Source organism: Hemitrygon akajei, chromosome 3 (genome assembly GCF_048418815.1).
Source record: "Hemitrygon akajei chromosome 3, sHemAka1.3, whole genome shotgun sequence".
Lineage (NCBI taxonomy): Eukaryota > Metazoa > Chordata > Chondrichthyes > Myliobatiformes > Dasyatidae > Hemitrygon > Hemitrygon akajei.
This window is the reverse complement of record NC_133126.1, coordinates 43344829-43361757: the sequence shown is the minus strand read 5'-3', so window position 1 is coordinate 43361757 and position 16929 is coordinate 43344829. Positions and strand designations below refer to the sequence as shown.

The following is a 16929-nucleotide window of genomic DNA, read 5'->3' as shown; positions in this document are numbered from 1 at the left end:
TATTCCTGTGTTCATCTACCAGTTGCAAAGATAAATTCAGGAATGATAATTTAGAGAGGTTTTAGATGGAGACGCTTATACTACTATTTTGCAGCATATGAGAAAAAGCATGATAAATTTTAAAGAATTAAAATGAAAGAGAAAGATAATGACATGGTTTATAATGCTACATTGGGCACTTACTGTTATAATTTGCTCATTTTTTAGCATATGAACAGAAATGCAATTTTTATTGCTCATCTTTAACTGCCCGTGAACAGAACAGTACTGCAGCTACATTTCTATCAATCATTTCTCCTGGGTGCTCTGGTCTCTTGTCACATCCCAAGAGTGTGAGAGTTCGGAAGTTAATTGGCCACTGTAAATTACTCCACGTATGTACACAAGGGATAGAATTGAGAGGATTACTGGGAGTTTTGGGGGAATAAACTGGGATTAGTAGTGGACCACTTATATGACAATGACTCCCAGTTTGGAGTCACATGCAGGACGAACAGGTAAAACTGCCAGTTCCTGTAGTTTTGTAGCCATCCATACTAAGACTAGTTTTAAACAAATTTAAATACCACAGCTACATGCTGGTAATTAAGACTTCAGGGTTACTAATCTAGAAATCTACCCACCACTATATGTAAGAAGAAGATGAAACGATCAAAAATAAAAAGGGCTTCAGTTTGAAATAGTTTCATAACTGTAGAAGTGGGGGGGGGGGAGGGGGGGGAGAGGAGAAGAGGGAGATGGTCCAGTTAATTTTCTCTGAAATATAGGCATGAACTAAAAGAATCTGCAAGAATTTAGGTAGAATCAACCCTAAGTAATATTAAAAAGATTAAATATCAACAATAAATACATACTCACATATACCAATGTGGAATAGGAATAGGGTTTAGGTGTATTTATTTAACATTCATCAGAAGTACCCAGTTAGTATGATGATGTTTGAGATAGATCTGATTAAATCAATAGATCATATAAATCTGATTGTGAATTAGAATCATTTGCTTTAATAGTGCAAAGCTACTGGAAAAGTCCATCTGTAGAAATAATATTCTATAGAAGTCTGGCCACAGATAATAATAACCTGTTGATAATATGATAATAACCTATTATTATCCAAATGTTACTTACATACTTAAAAGTTGCCTGGCCAGAATTGGAAATTGTTGCTTTTACATAATCTCAGCATCATAAAATTGATCCTGTCTTCTCAGAATCTGCACTTATATTAGTCAGGGTTGGGGAATAAAACAAGTTTCAGCTGTCTCAAATAAGTTTTAGAACTGATTGATGCTGAGATCACTTATATTCTCCCTCATATGGTTTTTCTATAAACTTTATGATGAGGAAAATTTACTAACTACTGCTCTTCCCCATATTCAGCTCTACTACTTAAGTTAGTGCAGTATTATTTTTCCCTTAATTCTTACTACAATGATTCTTCAATCACTTTTCAAAGAAACTAATAGCATCAAATGTAAGCTCATGTCATACAATAGCCCTACTTCTAGCAAATAGTTATTGTCATCTTCTCTTAAGCATTGTCTTGAGGCGGAGGATGGATTTTCTTCTACTCTATTTGAGGAACGGAACACGTGATTGAGATTATAGCCATATATAGCTAGGGTGCCTAAGACTTTTGCACAGTACTGTAGTAATTTTATGCATTGCACTGTAATGCTGCCACAAAAAAAAACAAATTTCATGACATCTGAGTGATGATAAACCTGATTCCAATGTGAGTCTCTATTGTGGGCTTCTGCACAGTACTGCATCTTCTTCTATTTCTTCCTCTTTTCCTTTTCGCTGTTTCCCAGGTACTTCTCCACCACCCCGCTATCCTTCCCTCAAATCTCCAATTGCTATTCGCTTATACTCTTTCAGAGTAAGAATGCCTCCATCTAATGACACTGGCTGTCTTATGTAAATCCAGTAACTAACATGCCACTTTGTCTAAAATCTACAGCCTAAACTAGAATCCTTGAACCTTGCTGAGCAGTAGGAAGAATCTTCAGCTGGCTGACTGGTGCCGACTAACATTGGCAAGTCATTACCTATTTACTCATCAAGCGCTGCATCTTCAGTGAAATTGAAAATATAGCAGTTGGTCCTCAGGGACTAATCTTTTCTTTAGATTGTGAATATTTGGGAATCAAGTTCTGATTCCCCTGGTATGCCATCACACACGCCCTATAACATGAGAATTACCTAACATTTCCCTACTTTGTTTTCTGATAACTGATTTGCAATTTGTACTAATATACAAACCCCATTTCCAGAAAAGTTGAGATATTTTCCAAAATGCAATAAAAACAAAAATCTGATATGTTAATTCACGTGAACCTTTATTTAACTGACAAAAGTACAAAGAAAAGATTTTCAATAGTTTTACTGACCAACTTAATTGTATTTTGTAAATATACACAAATTTAGAATTTGATGGCTGCAACACACTCAACAAAAGTTGGGACAGAGTTAAAATAAGATTGAAAAGTGCACAGAATATTCAAGTAACACCAGTTTGGAAGACTCCACATTAAGCAGGCTAATTGGTAGCAGGTGAGGTATCATGACTGGGTATAAAAGTAGCATCCACCAAAGGCTCAGTCTTTGCAAGCAAGGATGGGTCGTGGCTCACCCTTTTGTGCCAAAATTCGTGAGAGAATTGTTAGTCAGTTCAAAATGAACATTTCCCAACACAAGATTGCAGAGAATTCAGAGACATCTCAGTGCGTAAAGGGCAAGGTCGGAAACCACTGTTGAATGAGCGTGATCTTCGAGCCCTCAGGCGGCATTGCCTAAGAAACCGTCATGCTACTGTGACAATTATAGCCACCTGGGCTCAGGAGTACTTCGGAAAACCATTGTCACTTCACACAGTCCGTCGCTGCATCCAGAAATGCAACTTGAAACTGTATTATGCAAGGAGGAAGCCATACATCAACTCTATGCAGAAACACCAGCGAGTTCTCTGGGCCCGAGCTCATCTCAGATGGACCGAAAGACTGTGGAACCGTGTGCTGTGGTCAGATGAGTCCACATTTCAGCTAGTTTTCGAAAAAAACGGGCGCCGAGTTCTCCGTGCCAAAGATGAAAACGACCATCCTGATTGTTATCAGCGAAAGGTGCAAAAGCCAGTATCTGTGATGGTATGGGGGTGCATCAGTGCCCACGGCACGGGTGAGTTGCATGTATGTGAAGGTACCATTGACTCTGAGGTGTATATTAGATTTTAGAGAGACATATGTTGCCATCAAGGCGACATCTCTTCCCGGGATGTCCATGCTTATTTCAGCAGGACAATGCCAGACCACATTCTGCACGGGCTACAACAGCGTGGCTTTGTAGACACAGAGTACGTGTGCTTGACTGGTCTGCTGCCAGTCCAGATCTAACTCCCATTGAAAATGTATGGCGCATCATGAAGAGGAGAATCAGATAACAGAGACCACGGACTGTTGAGCAGCTGAAGTCTTATATCAAGCAAGAATGGACAAAATTTCCAATTGCAAATCTACTACAATTAATATCCTCAGCTCCAAAACGATTAAAAAGTGTTATTAAAAGGAAAGGTGATGTAACACAATGGTAAACATGCCTCTGTCCCAACTTTTGTTGAGTGTGTTGCAGCCATCAAATTCTAAATTTGTGTATATTTACAAAATACAATTAAGTTGGTCAGTAAAACTACTGAAAATCTTTTCTTTGTACTTTTGTCAGTTAAATAAAGGTTCACATGAATTAACATATCACAGATTTTTATTTTTATTGCATTTTGGAAAATATCCCAACTTTTCTGGAAATGGGGTTTGTACATTCTGCAGTTCCACATGTTATCTTACCCATCAGCCTCCTGTGTAGGACCTCATAGGTGTCTTGAAAATCCAAATACACCACGTTCACTTTAATCTACTTCAAAAGATATATCCTCAAAGAATTCCAATAGTTCACTCTTTTAAGGATCCAATGTTCATTCTCAGTTATTATTTCTATAGAACCATAGAACATTACAGCACAGAAACAGGACTTTTGGCTCTTCTTGGCTGTGCCGAACTATTTTTCTGCCTAGTCCCACTGACCTGCACCTGGGCCATATCACTCCAAACCTCTCTCATCCATATACCTGTTCAAGTTTTTCTTAAATGTCAAAAGTGAGCCCGCATTCACCACTTCATCTGGCAGCTCATTCCACGCTCCCACCACTCTCTGCGTGAAGAAGCCCCCCCCCCAATGTTCCCTTTAAACTTTTCACCCTTCACCCTTAATCCATGACCTCTGGCTTTTTTCTCCCCCGGCCTCAGTGGAAAAAGCCTGCTTGCATTCACTCTATCTATACCCATCATAACTTTATACATCTCTATCAAATCACCCCTCATTCTTCTACGCTCCAGGGAATGAAGTCCTAACCTATTCAACCTTTATCTGTAACTCAGTTTCTCAAGTCCCGGCAACATCCTTGTAAACCTTCTCTGCATTCTTTCAACCTTATTAATATCCTTCCTGTAATTAGGTGACCAAAAATGCACACAATACTCCCAAATTCGGTCTCACCAATGTCTTATACAACCTCACCATTACATTCCAACTCTTATACTCAATACTTTGATTTATAAAGGCCAATGTACCAAAAGCTCTCTTTACAACCCTATCTACTTGTGACGCCACTTTTAGGGAATTAAGTATCTGTACTCCCAGATCCCTCTGTTCTACTGCACTTCTCAGTGTCCTACCATTTACCTTGTATGTTCTACCTTGGTTTGACCTTCCGAAGTGCAATACCTCACACTTGTTCGCATTAAACTCCATCTGCCATTTTTCAGCCCATTCCTCCAAATGGTCCAAATCCCTCTGCAAGCTTTGAAAACCTTCCTCACTGTCCACTACACCTCCAATCTTTATATCATCAGCAAATTTACTGATCCAATTTGCCACATTATCATCCAGATCATTGATATAGATGAAAATAACAATGGACCCAGCACTGATCCCTGTGGCACACCACTAGTCACAGGCCTCCACTCAGAGTAGCAATCCTCCACTACCACTCTCTGGCTTCTTCCATTGAGTCAATGTCTAATCCAATTTACTACCTCTCCATGTACACCTAGTGACTGAATCTTCCTAACTAACCTCCCATGCGGGACCTTGTCAAAGGCCTTACTGAAGTCCATGTATACAACATCCACAACCTTCCCTTCATCCACTTTCTTGGAAACTTCCTCGAAAAACTCTAATAGATTGGTTAAACATGATCTACCACGCACAAAGCCATGCTGACTTTTTCTAATAAGTCCCTGTCTATCCAAATACTTGTAGATCCTATCTCTTAGTATTCCTTCCAATAATTTACCTACTACCGATGTCAAACTTACCGGCCTATAAGTGCTTACTTTTTGAGCCTTTTTTAAACAACGGAACTACATGAGCTATCCTCCAATCCTCCGGCACCTGACCCGTGGATATCGACATTTTAAATATTTCTGCCAGGGCCCCTGCAATTTCAACACTAGTCTCCTTCAAGGTCCGAGGGAATACCCTGTCAGGTCCTGGGGATTTATCTACTCTGATTTGCCTCAAGACAGCAAGCACCTCCTCCTCTTCAATCTGTATAAGTTCCATGACCTCCCTACTTGTTTGCCTTGTTTCCATAGACTCCATTCCAGTTTCCTTCGTAAATACAGATGCAAAAAACCCATTTAATATCTCTCCCATTTCTTTTGGCTCCATACATAGCCAACCACTCTGATCTTCAAGAGGACCAATTTTATCCCTTACTATCCTTTTGCTCTTAACATACCTGTAGAAGTTCTTAGGATTATCCTTCACCCTGACTGCCAAAGCAACCTCATGTCTTCTTTTAGCCCTCCTGATTTCTTTCTTAAGTATTTTCTTACTCTTTTTATACTCCTCAAGCATCTTATTTCCCCCCTGTTGCCTATACATATTATACATTTCTCTCTTCTTCTTTATCAGAGTTCCAATATCCCTCGAGAACCAAGGTTCCTTATTCTTATTCATTTTGCCTTTAACCCTGACAGGAACATACAGACTCCGCACTCTCAAAATTTCTCCTTTGAAGGCCTCCCACTTACCAATCACATCCTTGCCAGAGAACAACCTGTCCCAATCTACGCTTTTTAGATCCTATCTCATTTCTTCAAATTTGGCCTTTTTCCAGTTTAGAACTTCAACCCGAGGACCAGATCTATCCTTATCCATGATCAAGTTGAAACTAATGACGTTATGATCACTAGAACCAAAGTGTTCTCCTACACACACTTCCGTCACCTGCCCTAACTCATTTCCTAATAGGAGATCTAATATCGCATCCTCCCTAGTTGGTACATCTATATATTGATTTAGAAAACTTTCTTGAACACATTTCACAAATTCTAACCCATCTAGACCTTTAACAGTATGGGAGTCCCAATCAATGTGTGGAAGATTAAAATCCCCTACAATCACAACATTCTGTCTCCTGCAGTTGTCTGTTATCTCTCTGCAGATTTGCTCCTGCAATTCTCGCTAACTATTGGGTGGTCTATAATACAACTCCATTAATGTGGTCATACCTTTCCTGTATCTCAGCTCCACCCATATGGCCTCAGTAGACAAGCCCTCTAATCTGTCCTGCCGAAGCACTGCTGTAATATTTTCCCTGACTAGCAAAGCCACCCCCCTACCCTTCATCCCTCTGCCTCTATCACGTCTGAAACATCGGAACCCTGGAACATTGAGCTGCCAGTCCTGCCCTTCCTGTAGCCAAGTTTCAGTAATGGCTATGATGTCATAATTCCACATGTCAATCCAGGCCCTCAGCTCTTTTGCCTTTCCCACAATACTCCTTGCATTGAAATATACACACTTCAGAATACTATTACCACCACACACAACCTTACTATTTGTGACTTTGCATGAACTACTAACATCATTTATTTTTACCCCCGTTCCACTATCTACTCTGGCACTCTGGTTCCCATCCCCCTGCAAATCTAGTTTAAAATCTATATGGCCTGAAATCACATTCTTTAATACAGATTCTTGCATTTTCCCCAACTGACATCAGATTCACAAATCAGTCATTCTCAGTTTTCTCTCTATCGCTGTTTGTTAAGGTCACATTTTTTATCCTCTATTCTGGATAATGGGATGAAGATCACCAGAGCATGGGACTCAGTTTTCTAGCTCATTAATTCCACATTAATTCTAGGAGGACATTTTGGTCCCTGACCACAATGTGCCCCACAAGACTGCATGCCCTTTGCACTACTTGTTTTATATTGTGAGGCTAAGCGCAGCTCCAGTGCCATATCTGACTTTGCTGAAGACACCACCATTGTGGACTAATTCAAAAGTGGTGATGAATCAGCATATAGGAGGAGAATGAAAATCTGACTGAATTGAAATATTCAATTCAGTTGGACCTCTCGCTCAATGGCAGCAAAACCAAGGAGCTGATTATTGACTGCAGGAGGAATAAACTAGTGGTCCATAAGCCAGTCCTCATGAGGAGAGCTGCAGAGGTCCAGCTACTTTAAATTCCTTGGTGTTATCATCTCAAAGAATCCGTCCTGGGTCCAGCATGTAACTATCATTACAAAAATGGCACGACAATGCCTCTACTTTCTAGTTTGTGCAAATCCAGCATTTATCGAAAACTTTGACAAACTTCTATAGATACAAGGTGGAGAGTATATTGACTGGTTGTATCACAGCCTGGTATGGGAACACCAATGCCCTGGAACTAAAAAAATCTACAAAAAGTAGTAGATACAGACCAGTCCATTTCGGGTAAAGCCTTCTCTGCCATTGAGCACATCTACAAGGATTGCCGTTGCAGGAAAGCAGTATCCTTCATCAAGGATCTCCAACATCCAGACTACGCTCTCTTCTTGCCATTGCCATCAGGGAGGTGGTACAGGAGCCTCAAGTACCATTCCATCAGGTTGAAGAACAGTTATTACCCCTCAACTATCAGGCTCTTGAACCAGAGGGGATAATTTCACTCACCCCAACACAGAACTGATTCTACAATCTATGGCTCAATCTTAAGGACTTTATAACCCTTGTTCTTTATATTTATTGCTTATTTAGTTATTATTTTCCTTTTTTGTAATTGCGATTTGTTGTCTTTTCCTCTTTGGATGTTCGCCTATCTTTGTCATTTGTGTTTTATCATTGAGTTTATTGTGTTTATTTGCATCTACTGTGAATGCCCACAAGAAAATTAATCTTGGGGTAGTATATGCTGTCATAGGTAATAAATTTACTCTAAACTTTGAAACCTTCTCTGCAAACTAATAAGGTCATGGCTGAATTGATTTTAACCTTAACTCTGCAATAAACCCCTCACAGCTGTGTGATCAAGTTCTACTGATTCCTTAGTAATAGTCAAATGTTCTTCTCCTCTGATTTATAAGCAAGATCTTTGCTTCATTTATTTCAAAAAGAATCATACTTTAATTTTAAAATAGAGACGTGTAATTATAGATTCTTCCTCAAGAGGAAACATCCTCTACATGAGTCAACTCTCACCTCTTTAAAACTCCAACAGCCTTTATTACCATGCAGTCCTTACTTCTTCAGCAGCATTACTTTACTGAACTATTTTGTCTTACCTGCATATCAATTTCCTTCCTCTTTAAAACTTCAAGTTCATTACTTTACAAAAATAGAATACTGACCACCCATTTTCACTCCAGATGTAATCAAAATGATGACCTAACTTTTCTCTTTAAAGATGCATTTTTACATTTTCCTGGCGTAATTTCAGGTTTTTTTTTTAAAACAACCTTTTTAAATATTTCTCCTGCTACACTAACTTTTTCAATGGACTCCACAGAAGGTGCATGGAATAAGAAGAAATTTGGAATTACAAATGCTTAAGAATAGCAGAATTGGCAAATATACAGTGACACTCTAAAGAAAATTCAACAATGTAGCTGGTTAAGTCCAAGAGAACCAACACAATGCTAAAATTATTAACAGAATTGCTCTAGCAACTACTAACCTTTTTTAGTAGGGGCCATGGAAGCCACAACAAAAGCCCATTTTGTCGCTGATACTGTTCCTCGTGGTACAACTGACTTCCAATATGTAGCTAGAAAAGCAAATGTGATCTGTTAATATATTGCTGACATGGAAAGGCTAATATCTTTTGTACCGATAACTAAAAATACTAATGCCCACTAGTACATTAATAGTAAGAAATGCTCTTAAGTACTGGCCCATAGAGATTAAATAACGTAGTTCTGATATTATCAGCCTAAAACAGCCTGACTTCAGAGCACTTTCACTTCAATATTCTTATCATTTCATTCCAATGAAAGAGCATAGTATATTTTAATTAGCAACCATTACGCACTCAACAAAAATTAATTTACTAATGCAAACTGGTAGGTGAATTTTCTTAAATTCATAAGATTTGCAAAAAGCTGGGTAGGTACTTACATATTTTCTTTGTGATATTTATTGAAATATTAAGACAATTGTGTTTAAAATATTTGACGTATAAGCACATCATTCCTCTGAAATAGTGCTTTATTAAGAACTGAAATGTTTCTTTTATTATAGGGGTTGTGTGCTGTGCAACATCGAATTCATCATAAATGTTATAATCATTTGGTTAAACTGGCGATTTATTGGAAAATAGAACAATGCCACTGATTTATTTTTTAAAGAAGGAGCTTGCAATGCGTAGATGAAAACCAAAAAAACTATTTCCTCTTTAGTTACAAATTGTGCATTGGATGAGATTTCAAATAATAGCACAATGTACATACAAACTAGAAGTGTATCTCTTAAAATGATACTGAATTTTATTTTCTTAAAACTTGCTCAAATTTTATCACCTATAATGCCAAACTAGATTTTAACAAAACTTGTATTTAAGAATATTGGCTAACCTAATAGATTTCCTTTTGCTACATGGAACTCGTTTTTCCCCGATATAATCCACACACCACAGTTGTTAACACTGATGAGACTTGGCTGAGATGGAGACTGTTGTGACCATAAGACACCCCGCAGTTTGTCTGCTACTTTTTCTACCGGTGCCTGGGCAACTGTGGCCACAGTCTGTGTTGCATGAATTATTGTCTGGAAGATATTGCATTGATCGAAGACCACATAATCTGTAATGCTCACCTATAATATAAGAAATGTTTAAAAAATTATACTTTTGAAAATAAAGCTTTTATATTTAGGTTCTTTATTCATCAAAGAAGCACTTCTCATGTTACTTTCCACAAGTTAGGCTTCAATTCTGCATTTTTGATAATGTGGGCAAAAAAGAAAAATCTGAACTTTTCATGTGATAATAATTCAGTTTGGAATGAAAATCTGAAGGTCATAATTCTCACACCATTTATCACTGCTTTTGATAAACATCAAGTTCCACACGCATTACCTTATTCATCATATTTTAAAGGGAGAATCACTAAAAAACGATGGTGTACACTTTTTCTTTTGTTTACTCACTTCACTGCAGTTTGCTAGATATATTGGATCAGATTTTCTCAGAGACTTGCATTAATATTGATTAGCATCTACATCATCAGTACTAGCAAGCAGCACAAAGATTAATTCCGGAGTAAGTGATGACATTATCAATTATGACACTCTATGGTTTCCAAAGCAGTTGTGCCGCTTCACCGTTACCTTGTTAATTTTCATAGTCAGTTTGACCAAAATCAAAGATAATTATTATTTTGCTGCAAGATTACATTTCCTTGCACCATTCCTACCTAAATAGCTGCATAATGAGTTTTTGCTGTTAGAGTTTTAGTTAGCATAAACGGATAATGTCCAAACTTCACAATTCTTTAGGTGTCTCAATTGAAAGTATCCCAAAGTATTCCATCAAGAGATCCCTGATGCGAGGATGACTTTGAATTAATGTTAATGGTCAGATTTACATTAAAACAGATTAGTTAAACAATGATTTGCCACACTACCAATTTTTCTCCACACTCAGTGGAGCAAATCTTTACAAAAGATTACTAACGGCAAGATTGTGTGCTGGGGACCTAAATTTGTAATGTGAGTCACTGCTAAAAGAAATCCTGTAGCTATGGTGGAGCATTTATAAAAGATGTCAAGATAACTTACTGAATGTAGTTGTGGTTTTAAAAGTGTTCTTCACACTCCTGTTTATCACACATATGCTGTAAATAAGTTGGGAACATTTAAGGTATTTTCTGTCAGTTTTATACTATGTATTGTTAACAAAAAATCCAGAGGACACAATATTCATAAATTCAATCTTAATTTTGATTGTCTAAAATCAACTTTCTGATATCTTACTCAGAAAACATTTAAACGTACAAGACGAAGTTCCTACCTGCCACCAATGATCATCTTCACCTTGAGGTTTCTTTGAAGATATGCCAGTACGGAACCAGAGATTACCATTTGTATCTAAAGCCCAGACTGTCTGCTGGTCTCCAAATGCTAAACAAACCAATTCCAGCATTTGTCTTTCACTATATAAAAGAAGCAAATATATATTTCTAAAATTAAAGATTTTTAATTTTTTTTGTATTTTTATCATAGAACATTAGAAATTATGCAAACCCAATCAGTATCTGTGAAAGTAAATATTATAATAACTATGCAAAAATGTCAACAGACATATGGGTAGGACGTTCACCCTTTATAATAGTTGACAAATCTTTCCACAACTTGCTGGTCTGTTTTTCGATCACTGATTATTCCCTTCTCATGGGACTTCCCATGCAGCTGCAAAAGATGTTCCTTTACCTCACCCTTTTCCACATCTGGGGACCCAAATAGTCCTTTCAGGTTAGGCAGAGAGTCATCTGCATTTCTTCAAATCTAGTGCCCTGCCTTCAGTGTTCATGCTATGCTCTCCTCTACACTGGTGAAACAAAACGTAAATTGGACGACCCCCGCAGGAGCAATCACGTGGTTCTAGTCGTTCAACACTTTAATTCTCCATCACTCTCTGATGTCTGTCCTTATCTCTGATGCCTCCTGAACTTTTTCCAAGGCAACTTGGAAAAATCATGTTCTGACAGGGAAAACTAAAGGGTCAGAAGATTGAATTTAACAACTTCAGGAACTCATCTTTTCTGGCCAGCTCTATTGCAAGGTTATCCACTTCTTGGATTAACTTAGTTTTTATCTTTCCATAGATACCATCCTAAGGCATTAGGCATTTCCAGTTTTCTTGAACTTGTGCTGATTTGCATTTCACAATGCTTTGTTCTCTTTTTCTCTACTTCCCCCATTTATCTCTCGGCCAAAGACTTCATAAATAATGCATCACCACTACAACTCCAACCTCACCTTATCACAAATCACAATCAGAAACAAGTTTAATATCACTGGCATAAATTATGAAATTTGTTATTTTACAGCAGCAGTTCATTGCAGTACATAATAATAAAAACTATAAATTGAAATCAATCAAGTAAAATATGTATTTTTGAGGCATTGCCTTTTGAAGGAGCCCTCAGTGCGATGGAGGCTGGTGCCCAAGATGGAGCTGGCTGAGTTTACAACCTTCTGCAGTTTTTTCCAATTCTATGCAGTCAACCCTCCATATCAGATGCTAATGCAACCAGTTAGAATGCTAGGAGTTCTTCTATCCGTGACCAACCTCTCAAAGCATTTCATCACATTATATGTGAGAGCCACCTTACGATAGTCATTCAGGCAGCTCACCCTGCTCTTCTTGGGCACTGGTATGACATGCGGACCTTCAACAGCAGCAGTGAGAGACTGAAGATGTCCTTGAACATTCCCACATGTTGGATACCACAGAATTTTCAGAGCCATACCAGGTACACCATCAGGCCTGACACCTTGCAAGGGTTCACCCTCATGAAAGATGTTCTGATGTCGGCCTCCAAGACAGAGATCACAGGATCACCAGATGCTGCAGGATTTGCACAGATGCAGCTTTATTCTCCCTTTCAAAGCATTGAGCTCATCTGGGAGTGAAACATCACAGCCATTCAGGACATTTGGTTTCACTTTGTAGGAAGCAATGGTTGGTAAACCCTGCCAGAGCTGACGTGCATCTATCCATCTCTAACCTTAATTGGAATTATTTTTTCACCCTCAAAATTGCCTTTTGTAGGTCATATCTAGATTTTTTTGTTCACAGACTTCTTCAAGCTGGGCTGGTTGAAATCTCCCGCAATGATAGGGAAGGTATCAGGGTGTGCATTTTCATGCCTGCTGATTACATTGCTTAGCTCCTCCAGTGCCTGCTGATGATGGCCCGAGGTGGAATGTACACTACTACCAGAATAATGGCTGCAAACTCTTTCCGCAGATAAAATGGATGGAATTTCACCGCTAGATGTTCCTGGTTAGGAGAGCAGACATAAGACAGAACCACCATGTTTATGCACCACAAAGAGTTAATCAAAAAGCATACTCCACTTTCTCTGTCTTTAAAAGACTGAGCTATAATGCCTTTGCAGAGAACGGTGAAGCCATGAGGCTGCAGTGCTGCATCCAAAATTGTCCATGTGAGCCATGTTTCCATAAAGCAGGGTACTCAGTGGTCCCTAATGTTCCTCTGATCCAGCAATCTTCCTCTGAGGTCTTCAGCATTATATTCCAGAGACTGTGTATTTGCCAGCAGGATAGCCAGGACTGAAAGTCCGACCTTCTGCGTTTCAGTCATGCCGCAACATCCTCACTTACCTTTTCTTAAAGGGGAACTACACTCATAACTTGAGTCATGATGTCATTATATATTATAATTTACAGTATTCATATATATATATGCTGTAACTTAAAGTTTTTATTATTACGTATTTAAACGTACTGCTGTTGCAAAACAACAAATTTCATGATATATACCAGTGAGACTAAACCTGACTCTGATTCTGATTCAGAACAGGCTCTTCTGCCCCAAAGAGATGCACTATCCAGCAACCCCACCTATTTAACTTTAGCCTAATCACAGAATAATTTACAGTGACCAATTAACCTACTAACTGGTGCTTCTTTGGAACCAGAGCACCCAGAAGAAACTCACATGCTCACAGGGAGAACATACAGACTTCTTACATTCAGTGCCAGAATTGAATTCCGAACTCCAACTCCATGAGCTGTTGTTATCATTTTCTATGAAAGCTTGTTATTCTGAAGCATTAAATAAAATAAACCTCCTGTCATGATTTATATTTTTACTGTGAATTATTTTTCAAGTCAATGACTCATGTAGGTCATAATTGTCAGTGTAACAAACCATATAGGGATTTTGATCTCATTGGACTGCTGTTAAAAGATATCCCTGTTCAAAAGAAAAATAACTATGTGAGTGGAATGCAAAGATGAAATATTTTACTTAAAGGACATAAACAAAATGTATCAAAAAAAAACTTGAGGAATAAAGCCATAGACAGCCAGGTTCAAGATAAATACTTTTAAGACAAGCAAACATGGTGCTGTTACCTAATTTTTGCTAGTTTTTCCAAAAATGTCTTCAACAACAGATTGCTTAACCTTCAATGTTCTTTATTTATTATTAATGGGAAAATATACTGGTACATTAGATCCCATAGGATCTATGGGAATTTAGAGAATCAATGGTCTGATCAGGGACAGTCAGCATGGCTTTGTGAAGGGCAGATCGTGTCTAACAAGCCTGATAGAGTTCTTTGAGGAGGTGACCAGGCATATCGATGAGGGCAGTGCAGTGGATGTGATCTACATGGATGTTTGGCCAGATGGATTCAGAATTGGCTTGCCTGCAGAAGGCAGAGGGTCGTGGTGGAGGGAGTACATTCAGATGGAGGGTTGTGACTAGTGGTGTCCCACAAGGATCTGTTCTGGGACCTCTACTTTTCATGATTTTTATTAATGACCTGGATGTGGGGGTAGAAGGGTGGGTTGGCAAGTTTGCAGATGACACAAAGGTTGGTGGTGTTGTAGATAGTGTAGAGGATTGTCGAAGATTGCAGAGAGACATTGATAGGATGCAGAAGTGGGCTGAGAAGTGGCAGATGGAGTTCAACCTGGAGAAGTGTGAGGTGGCACATTTTGGAAGGACAAACTCCAAGGCAGAGTACTAAGTAAATGGCAGGATACTTGGTAGTGTGGAGGAGCAGAGGGATCTGGGGGTACATGTCCACAGAACCCTGAAAGTTGACTCACAGGTAGATAGGGTAGTTAAGAAAGCTTATGGGGTGTTAGCTTTCATAAGTCGAGGGATAGAATTTAAGAGACACAATGTAATGATGCAGCTCTATAAAACTCTGGTTAGGCCACACTTGGAGCACTGTGTCCAGTTCTGGTCGCCTCACTGTAGGAAGGATGTGGAAACATTGGAAAGGGTACAGAGGAGATTTACCAGGATGCTGCCTGGTTTAGAGAGTATGGATTATGATCAGAGATTAAGGGAGCTAGGGCTTTACTCTTTGGAGAGGAGGATGAGAGGAGACATGATAGAGGTGTACAAGATATTAAGAGGAATAGACAGAGTGGACAGCCAGCACCTCTTCCCCAGGGCACCACTGCTCAGTACAAGTGGACATGGCTTTAAGGTAAGGGGAGGGAAGTTCAAGGGGGATATTAAAGGAAGGTTTTTCACTCAGAGAGTGGTTGGTGCATGGAATGCACTGCCTGAGTCAGTGGTGGAGGCAGATACACTAGTGAAGTTTGTTACGAATGTGCAGTAACTCTGAGGGGCCGAAGGGTACAAAGTCGCCCCCCCCCTCCTTTTTGAGAATTGCAAGATCGCTATTAATTCGGGTCTGGGACCCAGGAAATGAGAGAGAGACACGCAGAATCCACAAGGTTTGGAATGTGTCCTGGCCTCAGCGAAACAAAGCCACTGATAACGGCCATTGTCTCTTGGAGACGGAATTGTGTATTGAGTACTGTACTATTCATTGAAGCCCCTCAGGGGACGACCAGAGTGGGCTGGTTGAGGGATTGCATCATCCCAACCTGATTGACATCTGAGACCCCGTGAGTAAGGATAAAAGAGGGTCTGGGGAACAACCCCTTTAGACGCACCAGGAGAAACGCTAGAAATCCCGTGACAGCGTTTAATAGCGACAGCCGGTGGGGGATCGTGTGCGTCCTTCCCTTGCCTGGGATTGGTGGGCTCACCACGGAAGAACGGCTTAGCTAAAGGAGAGGCCACAAGTGAACGGCCACCCCAATGAGACTCCGACGGATCGAAATCATAAAAGGAAAGCCGGCAAGTTTTTCTCCCAAATCTCTCTCTCTCTCCAACCATTGCAACCCAGCGGTCCCCAAAGGCTGCAGCCTGCATGAACTGAGTGAACTTTATATTTCCATCGGACAATACATTATCCCCTAGACAACGATAGAGCTTATTTCTTATTGATTATTATTATACCCGCACTTTTAGATTTAGTATTGACGACGTATATTATCTGTATATTTGCATTGATATTATTTTTGTATATTTTTACTAATAAATACTGTTAAAAAATAGTACCATCAGATTTCAACGGACCACTCTATCTTTGCTGGTAAGTGACCCAGTTACGGGGTTCGTAACAAGTTTAAGAGACTAGACAGGTATATGGAGGAACTTAAGGTGTGGGGTTATATGGGAGGCAGGGTTTGAGGGTCGGCACAACATTGTATTACTGTACATAGAATATACTATTCTGAGGTTCCGGTGACATCATCGTCAAGAATGGCAGCTTAAGTCATTAGCTCCTCCGGAAAAACGCGTATTAAGCCCCGTTATCCCATCAAATATAATATTTTTTGATAAATATTTGAACTGAAAAGAGGGGCAAGAATGGGGAAAAAGAACAGGAATAAAAAAAGCGACACTGCGGAGCCTGAGTCGGAGAGGAGTGCGGCGAGCGGCTCTCCGACCCGACCGCGTGCTAGTGAGGAGGCTACTGGGCCTCGTTCAGGCAAAGCGGCGAATATCTTCAAAATCCTGAAAGAAATAATGGAGGT

General features: G+C 39.4%; 1 protein-coding gene across 3 annotated transcripts in view; it reads right to left on the bottom strand.

Moving 5' to 3' along the window:
* Window positions 1-16929, bottom strand: part of tecpr2 (tectonin beta-propeller repeat containing 2) — a 114645-nt gene that overhangs the window by 39143 nt on the left and 58573 nt on the right. For all 3 annotated transcript variants that reach the window (XM_073039707.1, XM_073039708.1, XM_073039709.1), the window contains 3 exons: window positions 11339-11480; window positions 9903-10143; window positions 9008-9097 (listed from right to left, as the gene is read on the bottom strand). In XM_073039707.1, coding sequence (XP_072895808.1) covers window positions 9008-9097; window positions 9903-10143; window positions 11339-11480 — 473 coding nt within the window. The remainder of the gene's footprint in view (window positions 1-9007; window positions 9098-9902; window positions 10144-11338; window positions 11481-16929) is intronic.